Source organism: Clytia hemisphaerica, unplaced genomic scaffold, assembly GCF_902728285.1.
Source record: "Clytia hemisphaerica strain Z4C2 unplaced genomic scaffold, Clytia hemisphaerica genome assembly, whole genome shotgun sequence".
In the NCBI taxonomy this organism is placed as follows: Eukaryota; Metazoa; Cnidaria; class Hydrozoa; order Leptothecata; family Clytiidae; genus Clytia; species Clytia hemisphaerica.
The window spans coordinates 1483687-1503121 of record NW_027104114.1 but is presented as its reverse complement, the minus strand read 5'-3'; the positions used below and the strand labels follow the sequence as shown (position 1 = coordinate 1503121).

General features: G+C 34.2%; 1 protein-coding gene across 2 annotated transcripts in view; it reads right to left on the bottom strand.

The window, feature by feature from the left end:
* Nucleotides 1–19435, bottom strand: part of LOC136813427 (TBC1 domain family member 2B-like) — a 94915-nt gene that overhangs the window by 66604 nt on the left and 8876 nt on the right. The window contains exons 6-21 of one of the 2 annotated variants that reach the window (XM_067069946.1): nucleotides 19141–19264; nucleotides 16845–16899; nucleotides 15731–15851; nucleotides 15389–15457; nucleotides 14611–14648; nucleotides 14136–14172; nucleotides 13689–13727; nucleotides 13075–13150; nucleotides 12402–12451; nucleotides 11572–11622; nucleotides 11220–11255; nucleotides 7523–7568; nucleotides 6458–6516; nucleotides 5783–5882; nucleotides 1161–1237; nucleotides 582–633 (exon numbers count right to left, since the gene is read on the bottom strand). In XM_067069946.1, coding sequence (XP_066926047.1) covers nucleotides 582–633; nucleotides 1161–1237; nucleotides 5783–5882; nucleotides 6458–6516; nucleotides 7523–7568; nucleotides 11220–11255; nucleotides 11572–11622; nucleotides 12402–12451; nucleotides 13075–13150; nucleotides 13689–13727; nucleotides 14136–14172; nucleotides 14611–14648; nucleotides 15389–15457; nucleotides 15731–15851; nucleotides 16845–16899; nucleotides 19141–19264 — 1030 coding nt within the window. The remainder of the gene's footprint in view (nucleotides 1–581; nucleotides 634–1160; nucleotides 1238–5782; nucleotides 5883–6457; nucleotides 6517–7522; nucleotides 7569–11219; nucleotides 11256–11571; nucleotides 11623–12401; nucleotides 12452–13074; nucleotides 13151–13688; nucleotides 13728–14135; nucleotides 14173–14610; nucleotides 14649–15388; nucleotides 15458–15730; nucleotides 15852–16844; nucleotides 16900–19140; nucleotides 19265–19435) is intronic. The other variant, XM_067069947.1, reaches the window with a different exon arrangement.

Here is a 19435-nt window from a genome sequence, read left to right as displayed (position 1 = left end):
CTGAACAAATCTAACGAAGATAATTTCATTTCACATTTTTAACCTTTTCTTGTGTTCTTTACTTATGCATTATTTGAGCCTGAAAGATGTGAAGAAGAAAACCGAATCATAGTGTCCTCCAGGGTTTGTTCCTACCCCACCAAATTCTTGATTGTTTTAAATCTCCTCCCTCTTTTTTCCCCCTATGACTTTTCAGTTTTTTAGCTTCCCCTCTCTTTTTTGCTTTCCCCCCAGAAAATTCTGAAAATATCAGTTCCCCCCATATACCCATATAAATTTCTCAAATTTCAACCTGACACAAACGTAAAATTTTGCTGCAAAATAGAACGAAAATGGGTTATTGTAAACAAACATGCTTAGAAAAGCAGACTTAAACCAACAATGAAATGAAAAATTAAAATCCTAAATAAAATAAAAACAACTTCCACCCACCAAATTTGCCAACTATCGATGTTTTCCTCCCACTCCCCCCCCCCCTTTACCATTCAAATTTTCATTTCCCCCCTCACCCATCCAAAATTGGAAAATTGGTGGGGAGGACACTATGCCGAATTTCCCAAAAACAAAACTCTTTGGCAAACCTTTAGTTGGTCGTAGTCTAGTTCAATAGGCGATGAATTGCTATCAGTCATTCTAAAGGGAAGAAAATTAATAATGTTTTTAATAACATTGAAATTGTATATTTGATAGTTAACAGTGAACTAGTGGTTAGACCAAGAAAACACAAAATAAGGATTACAAATAATCTTCAACAGTTCACGTTACGTCAGAGTAAATTAAAAAAAAAATGAATTTATAAAACAAAGTAAAATAGGGCAAATGACGCTCTTAGGAAGAGAACGAACGAACGAACGAACGAACGAACGAACGAACGAACGAACGAACGAACGAACGAACGAACGAACGAACGAACGAACGAACGAACGAACGAACGAACGAACGAACGAACGAACGAACGAACGAACGAACGAACGAACGAACGAACGAACGGGACGTCCATTCCTTTGCATGCGTGATATTGTGACAAAGAAAATACAGAATAAGGACTAATGATATTCAACTTACGTCAAGATATAAGAATTAAGAAATTAATGACTTATAATTCGACGAGCAGTTAAACAAGGAACAAAGGAATGAATAAATGAACGATAAAAACATACTCTGACGGTTTCTCTTCAAAAGCTATCAATACATCTTGAGCGACGTCTGTTGTTTCTTTCTCTTCCAAAGAAAATACCTAGACAACGAATGAATGGAAACGATACAGATAGATAATACAAGTGAAGTCTTCATAACTCGAACCCGCATGGGAAACACAAATTCGAATTATTGAAATTTCGAACAAGGTTTATATAAATGCATTGTTAACTGAGTAGAATAGACAACTTGTTCGTGTTTAGGAGACATTCCGCGTTATAGAGGCTTGAGTTAAAGAGACTCAGCTGTAGTAATGAAATTCTACAATTGACCATTGGTGGGGTGGTATCACGCCCATATGAATAATACCTAATCATAAGGCCTTCTTTCTCATTTAGATGTATTCCATGTGGACCTAGTCCAAATTCATATCATTACATTTCTTGATAAGGCAAGACAAGAGAACAAAATTGACTAAATCAATAGCACACCGATATACAAACGTCATAATTATTACTTTTAACATTTGACCGAAATTCAATCCCACAATACTTTTCATCTTGATTCGTAATGCGTGCAAGTTATTACTTTTGTATTGTCAATAAGTGTAATTAACTTGCAAAAGTAAGTAATGCAAAGGATGATGGGATTAAACTCGGACAAACAGTAATTTTGATGTCTTTTAGAATTACTGCGGTATGCTATTGTATTGAGACAGGCTAGTCCCTATATCTAGACTGCACACATCTCAATTCCCTTTGGAAGGTAACCTGGGGTAGCAACAATGTTTGATTTGCAGCTTAGACAGAGGGGGTCAAGCAGTTACTTTAGAACACTGTGAGTACTAACTGATTTCTGAAAATTTCGAAAAGGACTACCAACTCTTATCACAATGTTCTACACCATGTACCGGGTGTGTCAAAAAAAACGCCCCTATTTTACAATCTATGACGTACATTTTTCTATTCAGTTGAACGGCTTGAATTTTTTTGTGAGTATTGTACGTTTTATTTCCAAACATTTCTAAAAGTTTGGCAAAGTTACCTCAAATGAATTTAAAGTTATGAATATTCTCGCAAGATCACTACTTTTTGTGTTGTTTACAGTAGCAATTAATTGACGTCAAAGAAGACTCAAACCTTTACATTCTAGCTTTCCTATCAGCTGTAAAAACCGTTTTAAAGTGAAATTGAAGTTTAAGCTAGATGTAGAAAGGAATATTCCTACTAAACCAGAATTTTTTAATGTCAAACTTATCTAGTTTTCAAATTAAAGGGGTTTTGGGAATCTTTTCGCAAAGGTACTTAATTTTTTTTTCGCCATGAGGTCAAATGAATATTTTAATTTTTTAATGAAAGACAAGGTCTGCAAGGTACTAACTGTTTTTGTGGTCTAATTTCAATACATCACCCTCAAATACACCACCCCCCCAAATCCCAATTGATTTTAGGCAGTTAGTACACAAAATTAGCTGTTAAGTGCTAAGCATACAACCTGTTTTTGCACTTAGTACACTGGGTGTAAAAACTGTAGTGGACCACCACCGTATTAAGTGTACTAACTGCTTGCCACCTCCCCCCGTGGGGGGCACTCCAGGTAAGTGACCTACCGGACGTGCGGCCCTTAAGGGTAGTTTTTTTGGACTTTGGGAAGTGCACTGTAAAGGTTGATTTGTGAGAAAGTGGGAAAAAGTGCACTGTAAGGGTGTAAAATTATCAAATTTTGAGGTAAAATTTGAGAAATTTCAAAAAATTTGCCCTGAAAAGGGCAAAAGATTTCGAAAAATTGCACTGTAAGGGTCGATTTTCAGCCAAATTTTTCCTGCACTGTAAGGATCCGATTTTAGAGACCTGATTTTTGGCCGAACATACGGTCGTTTTCAAATTCGAGTGCCCCCTCCCCCGAGGGGCACCTCCCTGACCTAGATCCTAACTATTGAGGCCATTTTAGTTTTAAATTAATTCTGACTTCAATTCTTCTAATATCCCTACTCGTAGCCTTGGTTCCCTAGTCTCCATTCTGATTTTTAGATTTAGCCCATCTGTTCTTAGGTTTACTTAGTCTGTATTTTCTTCAGTGCATATATATGACTTTATTATATTCTAGTTCTATGAAGTTTTTTTTTTTTTTCCATTTGATGTTTAATTATTTTCAATTAATTTAATTTAGATAGTTGATAGCTCACTTATTTATGTCAAAATACTGGTCGTGTTTTGCAAGGTCCAGTACACTTTTACACAGCCTTCGGTGTTGCAATCTATGCAAGTTTTACTCATTCTATCTTACGCTCTGTCGTGATTCTATCTCACCGAGTTCTTAGATCTATTTTGTCGCTTACTTTACCTCTAGCCACCAATAGTACTTGAGCCTTAGTCTAGTCTAGCTTATAACATTATGTTAGTATTTTTTTTTTTTTTAACATATTCGTTAATTTTTTATAATAGCACACATTGCGATGGCCTCAGCTAGCATACTCAGATACTCGGATTTGTTTAGGTTTTAGTCTAGCTCTATCACTATTCACATTTTACCCCTTATACTTCTTAATCCTAATCATTTTATTCGTCATACTAGCCCACCGCTTCGTCCCTATCTGCTTGTCCGCATACGGCCCCAATTTTTCTTCAGTATACTACCAGGTTATTTTACAATTTTTTTTCTAGACATTGCACATATATTATATACAAAATTTTCAGGTGAAGAGCCAAATGTAAATTTTGGAAATGCCAGAAATATATCATTATTATTATTATTATTATTATTATTATTATTATTATTATTATTATTATTATTATTATTAAATTATGATTATTTCCGATTATTAGAGTCGGTGGTGCCTTTAAAGAACACCATTTAACGTACACGTTTCTTTTTATCAGAACCCAGTTTATAAGAACATTTACGTCGATAAATTAAGAACACCGTAAGAACATGACCATGAACATGACATGTTTGGAAAAAATGACAAGAAACTACAATTTTCTCCTCTTTTCAAGCAGTTTTAACCGAACTTAGGGATGGATTTTCTAAAGTCGAGAGTCAAATATTGTCCAAATTTTACCAATTTTAAGTGCTCTTTATTTTGCATGATATTGTCAATTTAGAGTAGTCTGAAAAATTAAGAACGCATTCAAGAACAGTCTAGGCTGAAAATTGCTAACAAAATAAGCATTTCCAGGCTCAGCCAAATTTAGGTGTTCTAATAAAAAAACGTGTATCTCCTACCATTTGCTTACACAGCATTTTTTCTAAACATAAGAAAAAAACAAATTTCTCCTCTTCCACTCAGCGCGAGCACAAAATTTGAAAAATTCTTTTGTTAATTATGCTTTGTCAGCATAAAAAGCGTGCCTCCTTTCGATACTGTTCGATATCACATAAAAAAAGAACTTAAAACAAAACCGCATCTAAATACATTTAACAGTAACTCGGAGACATACCAGTATTCCCGTGAACGATGCGAGAGATGGTATAAAAAAGGAAAAAAAATCTTCTACTTCAACTTCATTAAAGATATAAAATTTCTCATAAAACATTGATAATTTTTTTCGAGAGAAAGAAAAATATACACAGCAAAGATAACAAGATAAAAATACAGCAGATTTTAATTTGGAAAATTTATGTTTTTAGATTACAAGAAAATAACAGTTAATAGAAAGGAGGAGAGAGAAAAACAGATTATTTTAACTGACCATAGGAAGAAAAAGATATCTAGAGGGAAAAAATCCTAAACACTAAACCAAAAGCAACTAAGTGTAGAGGTATTAAGATTTTGGTCTCTCAAACTCAAGTATTATAGTATAGAAGCAAACCAAAATCAGCAACAAAAACATAATATCAAATCACCGTGTAGATCAAGTTCATTTTTCCAGCAATGAGATTTCCAAGTAAAAAATGTATGTGGGAGTGTTGAGGATATCGGACATTCAGGGGGTGTATGATATGAGTATCAAAAAAGGTTGCATATCCATGGTGTTTTCCAAGAAAAACGTAACGTTTGTGTGCTTAAAGCCAAACCCAGAGGCTCACATTGGAGCTATTGCGAAACAAAACTCAAAATAATAAAAAAGTTATGAATGTGTACAATTTCAGCCAACCCCGACCAGTGCCACAAAAAATCCGATCAAGGGTTATGCCTCAATTGAAATGACTTCACAAAAGACTTTAATTTCAGCCTTTTAATAGTTTGAAAACAATCCATTGAAGATCGAACTATTGAGAGAGAGTTCGACTGAAACCAGCAGTTTCCACATTGAGTTTAAAGCCCTGAAAGATAGAGGAATCTTAACCTTTCTCAAGCAAGAAAAAGCGAATCCTTGCGAAGATTTGCGCCGCATTTAGAATGACGTATTGAATCTATCCCATGGCGTTTTAAATTCAAGGCCTAGCAATCGTGCTTTGACATCAAAATCCTGTGGACCTAATTAATGATGTCATTGCAGTGCCTTGAATTTAGAACGCCATGAGCTATCCCTTTCTTTGGTTTTAAGGGGTATATTTCTAAAAATTTAGCGATTGGTTTAATTTCAATCTTGCGTTTGTGTCAAAAGCTCTCGAGAGTCTTGGATGGGAAATACGTTGCCTCTTTTCCCATCCAAGAGTTTCAAATCTAGCCCATTAGAGGCTTTAAAATTAACGGTCATACCTGGTTCGTCAAGGCGATGATTGAATTATCTTTAGCATGAATCATTTCTTTCAAGACTCTCTCCTTTTGCTCGTACTCTTCAAGAGTTCGTTCATTTTCACTAAAAAGTGAATGTAAGAAGTTTTTTTTTGCAGGCAAATTTCAGGAAAATAATGTTATAATAATTTCAAGATAATTCAGACAAAAAAAAATCTCAATTATCAGCAGACCAGAAAAATAAGCGCAGTAAATATCAATAATAAGAGTGAAAACTAAAAATTTAATTTTATTCATTTCTTGACGTTTCAGTTTCTTCTTTGCACCATGATCACAAGTATAGTAAAAAATTCAAATCGAATTTTAATTTACAACATTCAAGAATATATTATTTAATATTATTCAAGACAGACACATCAACAGTTCCACATAGGCAATAGTACATGTCCTTGCTTCTAACAAACAGGGATTCCTTCCTACTGGAAAATATAGCCAAAATATCGTCGTCCCCCGTGAAAAAACTAAACTCCAATTTTTGTCTCCGCTGAAAAAAAATGGGAATATCAATCCCAATCGTGTTATTTTTACCCCCCCCCCACCCCCATTGGCTGAAAAAACCCTTCCGAGTGTGTGAGAAGGGAGCTGAAACCTGAGAAGGGCTGCGCCAAACTATTCTATAAACAAAACAATGTACAATACCGTATCGTAGTTGTCAATTCGTCAACTTTTTCATTCAAGCTTTTTATCATTCGACTGAGCTAAAAAATAAATCACTATAAATTATAAATGGTGAAACATATAAAGGCTAAATTGGCTGTTCAAAAAGGAAAAAGGAAAGTCGAGGTCATTTTTGAAAGGTCAACAGCTGGCCCTCAATTCTTTTAGTCTCTTTTTAAAGGACCAAAAATCTTAGGTCTCTAGACGTTAACTCCGACTTCTTCGACATCGGGGGATGGAGGTGGTAAAACTTTCCCAATAACATTTTAACAGTTGACTCTTACTCTTAGGTTCCAAATAAACGGGGGGGGTCGAATAAACGAGGGGGTTCGAATAAACGAGAGGGTTGGAAAATTTTCGAAATTTTAATAAACGGGGGGACCTAATTGCCGGAGGGGTTGGAGATTGGAGCAAAATAAGGGGACTTTTTGCCAAATGAAACTATTCTTAAGAATTAATAAACGGGGGGGTCCTAATAAGGTCCGGGGGGGGGGTTCGAAAAGTTACAAAGCGGGGGGGGCGTTTATTTAGAACCTATAAGAGAACTAGTTTGAAATCTGGTTTCTATGTTAGATATAGAGATATTTTGATTGCTTTATAAATGGTTGAGAAATGATTCGTTGAGAAAACGAATCTCAAACTAATATTTGAATGACTGTCTATTTTTGTTTCTATTTTTTCTTCAACTTCAAACATGCTACAATCATCATGGTCGAAATATATTGACAATTTAGTGCATTTTAACGTTTTTCAGAATTTAAAGCTCATACGAGAATTGCTATTTTAGCACTTCCACTTCCTTTCATTGAATATTTCGATTTTAAAGGGGTTCGAAGGCTTCTAGAGGCTTTATTGCAAGCCTTATTACTTTTAAATCCTGAGATCCTAAGGTCCTAAGTCTTAAGTCTTGTATTAAAACTCAGAGTTAAAACTCTGTAATTTAACGCGCTTAAAAATCATTTGTGGTGTTTAAAATTTCGCAGGGAAATCAATCCCAATTGTTTCAAATGTTTTATCCATGATTGAAAATAAATTTAGGAAGAGTACCTTGAGTATATAGAGTTCCCGCTCTTCCGCTTCTTCGATGTCTGGTCTAAAGTAAACAAACAAACAAACAATTATTTTGTATATATATTTGGATTTGCCAAAAATATTAGGTATCATTTTGTTAAAGCCCAAAAATATATTTTCTGATCTCTGTAAAAACAATGCAAATTATTGCTCCCGAAGGGAGCCTATGTTGCTTCACGAGGCTGGGGGGATCGAGCTGGCGAAAAATTGTTCAAGAAAACGGGACGATGTAACCTAGTGACCGCATCTAAAAGATTGCCATGTGGTGAGCTTTTAAGCTAGCTCGACCGCGCGAACAGATATTTTGCGTTTTTGACGCTCCAAAGTCATAGTTTGGATTACAACAACACCGCGTGAACAGAAATTTAGCGTCTTTAGCGCTCCAAAGTCATAGCTTGGAATACAACAAAAAGCAACGAAGCAACTTGGGACCAGTTGGTTTCAGAAAGTAGAAGGTATAATACTATTTTATCAAAAGTAGTGTTTCAGATAGGAAGAGTATTGTTCCAAATGTTTCAGATAGGATGTATGATTGAAAATTATTTTAAAGAATTTCTTTTTGCTTTGTATCCTTGTTGTATAATGGGCTATTCCAGAAATAGTCTGTACCCCCTATGTTGAGGAGGTGTGACGTCCAGGGTAGTCTGGAAAATAAAACATCCAGGGTGGTCTGGTTTTTTGAATGATAAAATCCAGGGTGGTCAGTATAGGGAGGTCAAAAATCAAGGGTGGTCCATAGAAATGGGAGAAAAAAAATCCAAGGAGGTCCTGAAAAATTGGAAAAAAATCCAGGGGGGGTCACCTTTTAAAAAAAAGATCTCCTCAACATAGGGGGTACAACATTTTTCTGGAAAAGCCCAATCAGGCATCATCAGTTACTTTACTGTTACTTTTGGATAATTATTATCAGAAATTGGGAAAAACTTTGCATACAACGAACCTTCTGTTTATCTCCAGGCGATGTCAATTGAATTTAATTGATCCAAATTTTCGTAATTGAACTATCAAATTTTATCAAACAGAATCAAACTATAGGTGTTTGGTTACCGAACCTGATCGAAGACGAGCCTGTCGAACGAAAGAAATATTTCTATCCCCAGACAAACAAATTGCGCTGCCAGATAAGTGAGCCACGCGGCTGGATAAGTGAACGTGTTGTCACAAGTTAACGCATGGTCGACTAAGTTCGCATCATGAACACAGGCAGAATAGGGATGGTGAAATTGACGCCCATGTGTGATCGCCCAATTGTTTAAGTACGTCTCGCAGACCACGCGTTCAGTCCGGGTTAAGTCTCAAAAAGTAACGTTAAAATCCTCGGACACGCAACAAGAAAATCCCTGGAGTCCGGGGAATCGGCAGGGTTGTTCGAACATAATTCAACTTTACCAGAATCTTTTAGTTTCGTGACTGTTCGATTTGGTTGCGGTAATCTAACACCTATCATTTGATAATTTTAGATTAGATTGGTACCCGTGAAAAAGGGTAATTTGCATCATTTGAGGGAAACTTTACATTGCCTCCAAACTGCAGACCTTTCTTGGTCTGCACTTTGTCTAAGCTAAAATGTAAATAAAATGTTTTTGACTTTGGAATTTTTAAAATTTTATTACCAGAAAACTCTACTATTTGGAGGCGATACCAGTTTCCCTCCAGTGATTACCCTTTTTCACGGTAATCAAACAGTCTGATTGACATCACCTGGATATTTATTACAAATTATCTATTGACAGTTTCTTCTTCTCTATTCCTATTTCAGCTTTATGGTTTTGCCTTCCAGCCTTCGTTCATTCAAAAGATAGCAGTTGTTCAACCAATCATCAAACTTCATTTTAACATAACATTTTAATGACAAGAGAGTTTTGACTTCAAAATGTTGAACAAGAATTGGAATGAATTGTCTGCGTTTTTAATGGAGCTGTGCAATGTTTGTGCAATGGGACACCAAAACAGCAACCATTTTAACCGAACCTCCACAGAATCAACTTGTTTGTACTGTCCATGAAACATGGATCTGTTTGTTGTTGAAGAGGATGTGACGATAGAGAGAAAAAGCTGACCAGAAAGCAATATGTCCCATGTTATCTCAAGTAATCCCATTTTAGAGGAGTTGGCGGTACACAAACTTGAAATTAACACTCCTTTTGTTGGAGAAATTCCTGAAGGATATTTCATGTTATGTTCCTGTTGTTTGGTTGTATTTTGAATCATTTTGGTTTTGGAATGCTTCTGTATCCACTGTATTCTTTACAAAACAATATTACATTACGATATAGAAAACAACTTAGCTGAAAATTATATCATTGTCAAAATATAGTCTTGGAAATTATAAATTCATGTTTTGATATGTTTGTTATTTTTATTTTATTTTATTGTTGTTTCAAAGAAAATGCTTTTGAGAAGGAAGTCATTCTAAATATTTCCTGAAGATTATTCCAAGACCCTGCCTATAAAACATGAAAAGCTTTGTAATTCAAGCTTTATAAGGTATCTATTAAAGGGGACATGTTTAGTGCAAGCTATGGCTGAGAAAAATTGACTACTTTGCAATATCACTGTATTTCTGACAAAAATAAACACGGCATTTCGCCTTTTCTGAATTTCAATCAATCACTGTCAAATGCCTGTCATCGGGAGCATCATAGCGAAAGCTAATTGCTAGTTTATTCAAACCATTTTAAAGACCATTTCAATTTTTATTCAACATTTCCAACATCAAAATGTTCTAAATTGATGATCTGCATTAATGAATTTTTTTGGAAAGAAGACATTCCATTGTCAAATAGAACAGTCAACTGACAGATAGCCAGATTGTCAGACGTGATGTCTAAGCTCTAGTTTAGACGGCCGACTTGCTGCCCTGTCTATTCTAATTGTTAGAGTAGGCAGAAGTTGGGCAAAAAGTTGGCAGCTAAAATCTTTGCTTGGAAAAGATTGAAAGAGGGCAATGCATTGACGTCAAAAGAGGGCAATGCATTGACTTTAGACAGCTCACTTTATGCCCACTTTAATTCACAATTAGAATAGGCAGGGCAAAAAGTGGGTCGTCTAAACTAGAGCTAACCTCCGTTCAACGAGTTTTCACTACACTTATATACAAACGCCTGATGGCAAACAACTCTCGTTGCGGCTCTTTTTTATCGCGTCCAATCAGATTATTGTATCTTTTCTCTCGCAATCAAAACGACAATTTGTCGTTCCTGATTATTTTGATCAAAAAAACGCGTTCGAAACAAAGAGAAAAAGTTTGCTTTTTTTAATTGCTCTTGGGAATAACGTAGGTGTTATAATTTTTTGCCTTTGATGACAAATATTTTTATTGCCTTGGGAATTTGAAAAGTCTTCGGCAAAGGCGATCATGTTTTTACCGAGTTTGTTTGCAACTAAGCTAATAGTATGCACACCTAAAGCCAAAATTATACTATTAGCTTAGAACCTTGGCTAACTGACGGAACGCATTACATTTTGTTTTTGTGATCCTTTTTCAAAAAAAGTAATGTTTTTGCAAGCTCAGCATTTTTTTAATAGTAATTCAAACCTCAATTAAACATCGTTAAAACAAACGTGGCTTTAACCATAGAACATTTCAAGAAAACTAAATTAATAACAATTATTATGAGAGTTTCTACCATTAATGTTTGTCTTAAGGTTTTAATCAAGTTAAAATTCTTACGCTTTTTCCACTAATGTTGGGGAGCTTGATGCAAATCTAAATCATAAAAAATAATTGTAGTACATTGTTATTAATCTCTCTTTCTCTAATTTGAACCTCTTTTTATATGAATCTTCTGTTACTCGAACTAAAACAAGACTCCCCTCTCCTCAGCAGGAAAACTTGATCAGAAATTTGTATTTTTGTATTTTATGGTTCATTAAAAGTCGAATTATAGAGAGTCGTATGTACTAATTATTTCAATGTTAAATTGTAATTCTCTTGCGACTGTCCGACTGAGATGATTAAAATAAAATGAAAAAATCAAACCCAACCTTGCTCAGGAATATTCTTCAAACAAAATAAAATATACCTTAGTTGTTCGCTTATACTTTCAATAACCTCATCTCGTGTAGTAATTTCCCTGAAAAAATTGTTGAAATAAGTTGAAATTTATAAATTTAAAAAAATATTTTGATAGACTCAAATTCAAAGGATTAATCAGCTTGTTTGATATTTTTGGAATCCTTTCACGGTCACGGCAACTAATTTAGCTCTTTCTAAGAACCTAAATACATTTAACCTTTCCAATCCGACATTCCACTATTCGATACACTCTATTATTTGATAATATTCAAAACAACTGTCAACAAAAACTCTCAAACGACTCTCCCTTATTCGATGTAAAACTCAATTCCCCTTGTAGAGAGCACTACATGTAATCATTTTAGTGAACATATGGAGCTTTGCATGCAAAGGTACCTTGAGCTTTGTGTAATGTCGACATACCTTGTCTTATTCTGACATAGCAACTATCTGGTCTGCGAAATAGCTACGAGTAGTTAGAGTGATTTTAGATAGCTTATTTAGAAGATTTTATATATAAATATTTTAAAGACCAGATAGTTGCTATGACGAAATTAGACAAGGTATGTCAACATTACACGAAGTTACGGTGGTGAGTTCAACTAAAAGCTTGGTCTTATGAAGGACATTAAAAATTGTATCATATTTACTTTTATAAAAAAAGGGGCTCTAATAATACGAAGGCTTGAGGACAATGAAGAAAATATAAGGCCAACTGCCTCAGGTGGACAGATAGCAAATATAAGGTGAGGTAAGGGATATTCGGCTGGTTTTCTTTGACTATAATAAGAAAACTTACTTACTTTATTAGAGAATAAAAAGAGAAAAAAAGCATACTTTTCGGCCATTGAAATTGCTTCTTGGAGAGTTTTGACCATATTCAATTTCTATGAGAGAAAAATTTCTTATAGAGAACTCTGCTGTTTATAAAAGGAGCTCAAAAAGACTAAATAAGGTTAAAATAAGACTTAAATTAGACTTTAAACCTGTAAATCATATTAAAGAAATAACCCTCAAGACAGCTGTAAATAGTCTTTGCTAACCACAATCTTAGGTGGGGTAATTTTATTAAGGCAGAGAGGGAAACCAATACATACATTGTTTGTATGATGTGCTGAGCTTTATAATATTCCCTTGGGCAATGCTAGGTAAAAAAGTAGCTGACAGATATCGTATTCCTCCGCTGCCTTATAAACAGGGGATTGGGAGAAATGGCAGTTGGAAAAATCTTCGAATTAATAAATGAGGGGATTGGAAAATGTACCACTAAGTACAACAAAAAATAAGGTAATTATAGATTAAAACCAGGCTATTTAGAATAAAATAATGGACCCTTTCTTTGGCAGCTGGAAATATTTACAAAAGATTTATAAACGGGAGGTGGAGGGGTCCTTATAAGGATTGGAAAAAATCGCAAAATTAACAAGCGGGGGAGGGTCGTTTATTTGGCACCTAAAAGTCAGAATTACCTGGTCCAGGATTATATAAAGGTCAGTGGTCTTGGACCTACCTCCATACAATCTCGGCATTGATTTATGTTGTTGTTGTTTGGTTGAGGGGAGCTAATCACTGGCATATTTGTATTCCTGGAAAAAGAAATACGAGGAATATTAAGACTTGGGGATACGAGAAGTTTTTTGCCTTGGTGCAATGCAAAATGCTCTATCCCACCAACACAAGAAAAAAGTGCGCGTCCCATGGTTGTTTTTTTTGTTTCATGGGACAAAAAGTGAGGGAAATACCCGAAAGACACCCTGATTTTGTCCACGAGACAAAAGTAAGATTTCACTTTTATTGGTAGAAAGAAAAATGGAGTGGAGACACGATAAAGGCGTTTCAGGCTGGTGGGATGGAGCATGTTGCACTGCACCAACGCGAAAAAAAATATTTTTGTGTCTCTAAGCCTTTAGTATGATAGTATAAAAACAACAAAGCTTTATTTCAAAATAAGCAAATCATACTCAAGATGTTAAAAAGACCCAAAAAATAGCTGGGCTAGGGTTAGAATATTGGTACCATTATACCTTTATTCCAATTGGGTTTTTGAGCTTTTAGTTCCTGAGATCTGAAAGTACTAAAATGTTGAAAAGGATCGTTTTCGTTTAGATCCCATTAGTTACAAACCTCAGATTTGCTACCATCTTTGAGAAACCAAAATCGACTCTGAAATTGAAAAACAATACAGGGAATGAAATTATAGCCGTGTTTCTTCAAAAAAAAAAAGGGTTTCAGTGCAAAGAAATGCTAGAAAACGAATTCAATCAATAATGTAATACGAGCATTCGCTAAAATTTATCTACGCGAAATTTTTTGAAATCGTGATTCGCTAAAATAAATCCAAAAAAAATCAGGATTTTCCTGGCTCGCTAATATACGCTAAAATTAGTCTCGCTAAAATTTCTACGATTGAAGTAATATAAAATCTACTTTATACTGAATTATCTAAAGATTTGGCTAGCATGAAACCCAATGTAGTAATTGTAATTATGTTCTTTTTTGATCAGATATCTTGCTCTAATGGTTTCGAAAATTTGTAAGAGAGAGGTTTTATTAAAAATACAATATAGATACCTTCGTTTGTTTCCACTTTCTAGAATTTTTGTATCATCTGAAAGAAGAAAATATTGAGATTGGTCGAATCAGATTTAAAATTTAAACGAAAATCAGAACTAATATCTTTTGTTTCAGGCAAAAAAACACAGAAGATTTTTGATAACTAACTGAATTGATTGGAACGCCTCTTTCCAGAGAGGGAATTGTGTCTCAGGCGGTTGAACTTTGAACATTATGACCGTATGTGAAAAATCCCCGGTAGAAAAATTACCCTACAATTTCAGCCCCAATAGGAAATGGACTTAGATTTTATTCATCCCCATTTAAAATTCATTAGAAAAATTGCATTCCAAAATGATCATCTCTACCTGATTTTTCGACTTTAGGAAGAATATTCCATCGACATTGAGATTTTGATAGAAATCCACCCCCCCCCCATGGTGGAAAAAACTTTCATTAGCGTTGAGAAACAGGGGTTTAAAAGTCTAGGTACCTTCTCTTCTTTGCATGTTAGGACTTTTCTTTTCTTGTCTGAAAAGGTAAAAATACAAAATTATTGCATCGAAATTAAAAAATAGAATTCTAATCAAGAACTCTGACACAATAGTAAGTAGCAAAATAAAATCTTAGAAAGAAATATATGTACCTTTTAAGGGAAAAAATTCTGGCGAAAAGAAATTTAAATCTATAGATCATTCGCCAAAATAAATTCTTGCCAAATTTAATTTTCTTTTGATTTAGTCTCTATTTCTCCTGAAAACCCTTTTTCCCTCTTTTTCAGCTAAATTAAAATATTAACAAAAATGGGTCGTTCGCCAAAATTGATTCTCGCCAAAATTTCTTCTCTCAAGGTAATATGTGTAAATGAGCCTCTTTTTTGTCCAAAAAATTTTACGTCGAATCTTAGTCTTATCTTATAGCAGCTTTATGAAAATCCTTAGTATAATTAAAGGGACATAACAGTACTTGCGAAATTTGTAAACAAACTGTATGCAGCGGATACAAAATCAAAACAAATGTCACATGTCAAAATAAAAAATCAAACCAAATATGGCTAGTTTTGACTGTTCAATTGTTATACAAGTTTGTTTTGGACACGTGATTTTAATTGTTCTCTTTAATGACACGTGGTTCGCGCAATGTTTACATTTTACTACTTTAATGTCCCTTTAATAATAATAATAAAATAAGAGTGATTATCGTTATCAGTTATTTTAACAATGTTGTTAATAGTTAATTAAGAGTGAAATTTATAAATTTTCAGTCCTTACTCTGGCGTAGAAGCAGCTGATTTCTCATTTAAAATTGCCTCCCCAGTTTCTGTGTAAAAGGTTGATTTTCTGTGAATAAAAAGATTTTTTATGTCTTTTTACAAGTCTGATTTAATTTTTGTTTATTTATAATCATTTTTTACAGTTTTGGTACTTCAAAATATTGCAAAATTTTAAAATTTAGTTAGACATTAATATTTTGGAAATCCACTTTTATCTATAGCAAAATATCAACTGTCTCCAGAGCTAAATATTTGAAAAGGCTGTTTAGAAAATGTATAACAATCTGAGTTTAAAAAATAAAAACAAAAAACAAAAAAGTATAAAATATGATATCAATACCTCCAATTTTTGAATTCTTTGTTCAAGTGTGTGAATGAAAAATTTCCTTTAGAATCGAGAGCAGTCTTCTCACCAACATTGTGAGGTCTTTCAATTATTTTATTGAAACCATCAGCTTCATCTAAAGGATAGGAAAGTAAAGATTATCAAAGTATTGTTTCGCTGAATTTTCTCCTGCTAGCCCTGTATTCATTAAACTGTGTAACTCATTCAAAAGAACTCTGTTGTTTATCCATCTTCATTCATCGTCCATTTTTTAACCTATAAAGCCATGTGTCCACTCCGGATAATTTTCAACGGATCGGTTTGGATCGGAATATTTTGGAAAACCGATCCGGACAGTTTTGCAATATCCACTTCAAATTTTCTGAACCAGATTCTTTCTGTTTACGATATTTATACAAAGAAATCTTAATTAGTTTAATCTTCTACAGATGTTCTATTGTTTGAAATCAATAGAACCGTTTCGATCCGTTTGGACCAAAAACACGTGAACATTCGAACCGTTCACGTGAAACAAATATGAAGCAAATGGGTTGAAGATAATCCCCAGAACAATAGAAACCGTTCCGAACCGTACCGATTCGTTGAAAACTATCCGGAGTGGACACATGGCTTAAGGCTATTAGGGCCGGTCTCCACTTGTGCGCGCTTCCACGCTATTGGTCAAAAGAAAAATTAATTAAATCCATTGGCGCGATCGGACGTAACGGTTGAAAAAAGTTGAAATGTATTCAACTTTTTTTTCGAGCGCACGCTACATTTCTATGATGTAATCTTTTTCCAAGCAAAAAGGATTGAAGCCAAATGGTGTGATTGATGCACGCGTAAGTGGAGACCGGCCTTAAGTATGTTGTTACAAAGGAGAAAGTAAACTGTTATCAGGGGTCAACTGTTCTTTGGTTGAAGTCTAACCTCTCCACTCTCAGTCTTGTTCTTAAATTGTTCTCATTTTTATATGTTGTTTATGAGCCTCATTGCTATTATCAAAAATTGTTCAATAAAAAAAGTACAGTAGGTTAAATATTTTTTTTCATAATTTTTATAATGGAAAAAATCCATACAAATTCAACGAGTAATTTTATACACAAAACTACAGTACAACGTTTCTTACCATCACCTCCTTGTGGAGCATCTATCGGATCAGAAAGCAAACCACTTGTTGGTCTCTATAAGTATACAAAAATAAACAAGTGATACTTTTATGGACCTACCTGGTTAGTACTAGTAATCGTCAGTAAATAATCATTTCCAAACTTTTATATTTTTGTAAACATTCGAAAACCTCATTTTTTTCTTTTGTTTAAAAAGAAAACATTGCAGTGTAATTTTTCTTTGTTTTCAATTAAAAGAAGCTATTGTAACGTAAAATTTCTTTGTTCTTTTTTATATTGAAAAAAAAAATATCTTTGTTTTTTATTATATAGTAAAAAAAAGTCTCTGACACAGGACTTGGGAGAGAAAAGAATAAGGGGACAAAAGTGTCCCCCCGCCGAAGAGTGCAAAAAGTGGTAATAGTGCAATTAACGATTAATCGCACTCCTCTAAACCAATCAGATTCGAGTAATTTTGCACGGCTGACGATTATGCATTTAACACATTTATAATTGATATCTACGTGACGTGACCATTAAACAATCATTCAGAACACAAATAGTGACGATCTATTAAAATTAGTCGTTTGTTTCTTACAAAAAAAACACTTTAGAAACCAAAATTTCATGCTCTTGAAATATTCTTTCATATTCAAGACTTTGGGAGCAAAAGATCGAGCTCCGTCACATTCGAGGGTTTATAGTTATGCATTTTTGTGCAAAAAATCATAAAGAATGAAAGAGCCAATCTCGAGAAAAGCTAATACCTAAGTAATATTGATAATGTGCTTATAAAAACTATCGAATTTGGCCAGTTTTTCTATTTAAACACGCCAAGCAACCAAAATTTCATGTTTAAACACACATATTCTTCAAAAGTAAGCCCTCGTGAGCAAAAAAACCATCTATCTCATAAAAACATTGAGTAATTTGACTAAGAACATTGATGTACGCTTATTAATAGTGATTCTTATAGATAAACATGCGTTTTTTGAGCCAACAAAAGTTTTTTGCAAAAATCTGCTTGAGCCATCTTTTACCTATGATGGTACTCTACTTTCATGCAAAAAATCAGAAAAAAAGAATGATACAATTTTTCACAAAGTACAAAAAACCCATTTTTTAGCGGTTTTTTGGCCCAAATTTGCCCAAAAAAGTTTTTTCCGAAAACTAGGCTCCGTCACATTCGAGGGTTTATAATTATGCATCTTTGTGAAAAAATCATAAAGAATGAAAAAACAATCTCGAGAAAAGCTAATACCTAAGTTATTGATAATGTGCTTATAAAAATATATCGAATTTGGCCAGTTTTTCTATAAAAACACGCCAAGCAACCCAAAATTTCATGTTTAAACACACATATTTTTCAAAAGTAAGCCCTCGTGAGCAAAAAAAAACATCTATCTCATAAAAAAATTTAGTAATTTGACTAAGAACATTGATGTATGCTTATTAATAGTGATTCTTATAGATAAACATCCGTTTTTTGAGCCAACAAAATTGTTTTGCAAAAATCTGCTTGAACCATCTTTTACCTATGATGGTACCCTACTTTCATGCAAAAAAATCAGAAAAAATTAATGATACAATTTTTCACAAAGTCCAAAAAACCAGTTTTTTAGCCGTTTTTTTGCCCAAATTTGCCCCAAAAAATTTTTTTCTCGAAAATCGGACTCTGTCACATTTTGGCCACCACCATTTTGCACCTTTGTACCAAAAATCAAAAGATTCCTATGATTCAATCCTGAGAAAAGTTGGTAACAGACGAACGGACGAACAAACATAGGTTCATTTATAGGACCTCCACCGGGGTAGGTCCAAAAATTATAAACATGATGATTATTAACAGATGAGAAGTTTATCTTAAATTTTTTGATTCTTCTTATACCTTCCGAATTTTATTGTTCTAAATATATAAATCTCAATTTAATTAACATCAACTGCATATAATTAGTTAATTAGGAAAGCCTGTCGTCTCCCCCTTTTTTTTAATCTAACTTCTTGAACAAAAATCATGTGACATATAAGTAAGTCTGCGACCGCAGTTGGAGGCGACCCGAAGGCTCCTCTTTCAATAGCTATCTACCAAAAGGTAGATGAGGGCACCACTGTTTCTCCCTGGATTGCTCCACTTACCCTTAATCCTTCTCTTAATTATTGCTGAGCATCAAGCAGAGAGGCATCAATAGTACCATTTTGAGAACCTTTGGTATGACCCGGCTTGGGGTTGAACCCACAACCTTGCGAACTGTAGCCAGATGCTCTACCACTGCACTATGGGTAACATATAACATTTCAAAAAATAAATATACTAACATTATTGCCTGCATTTGCTTCTACAAGTTTTGAAAATTCTCGTCTTTTGGCTTGCAGTTCTTGTAACCAAAACATCATGGCGTTGTTGTCAGGTGCCTCAAGTTGATACAATCTGTCTCCAGAACTGTGTAATGAAGTAGCAAGAAATTATAATCATAAAAAGTTCGAGTGCTGCACCCTTAAAGTTCTGACTATTGCGTTTCGCAGGGTATTTCCCAAGCACTTTTCCTTACCACCATTTTGGTCTGAAGAATTGAGTTTCAATGCAGTGGTGTTAGTCCTTATCTTAAGCAAG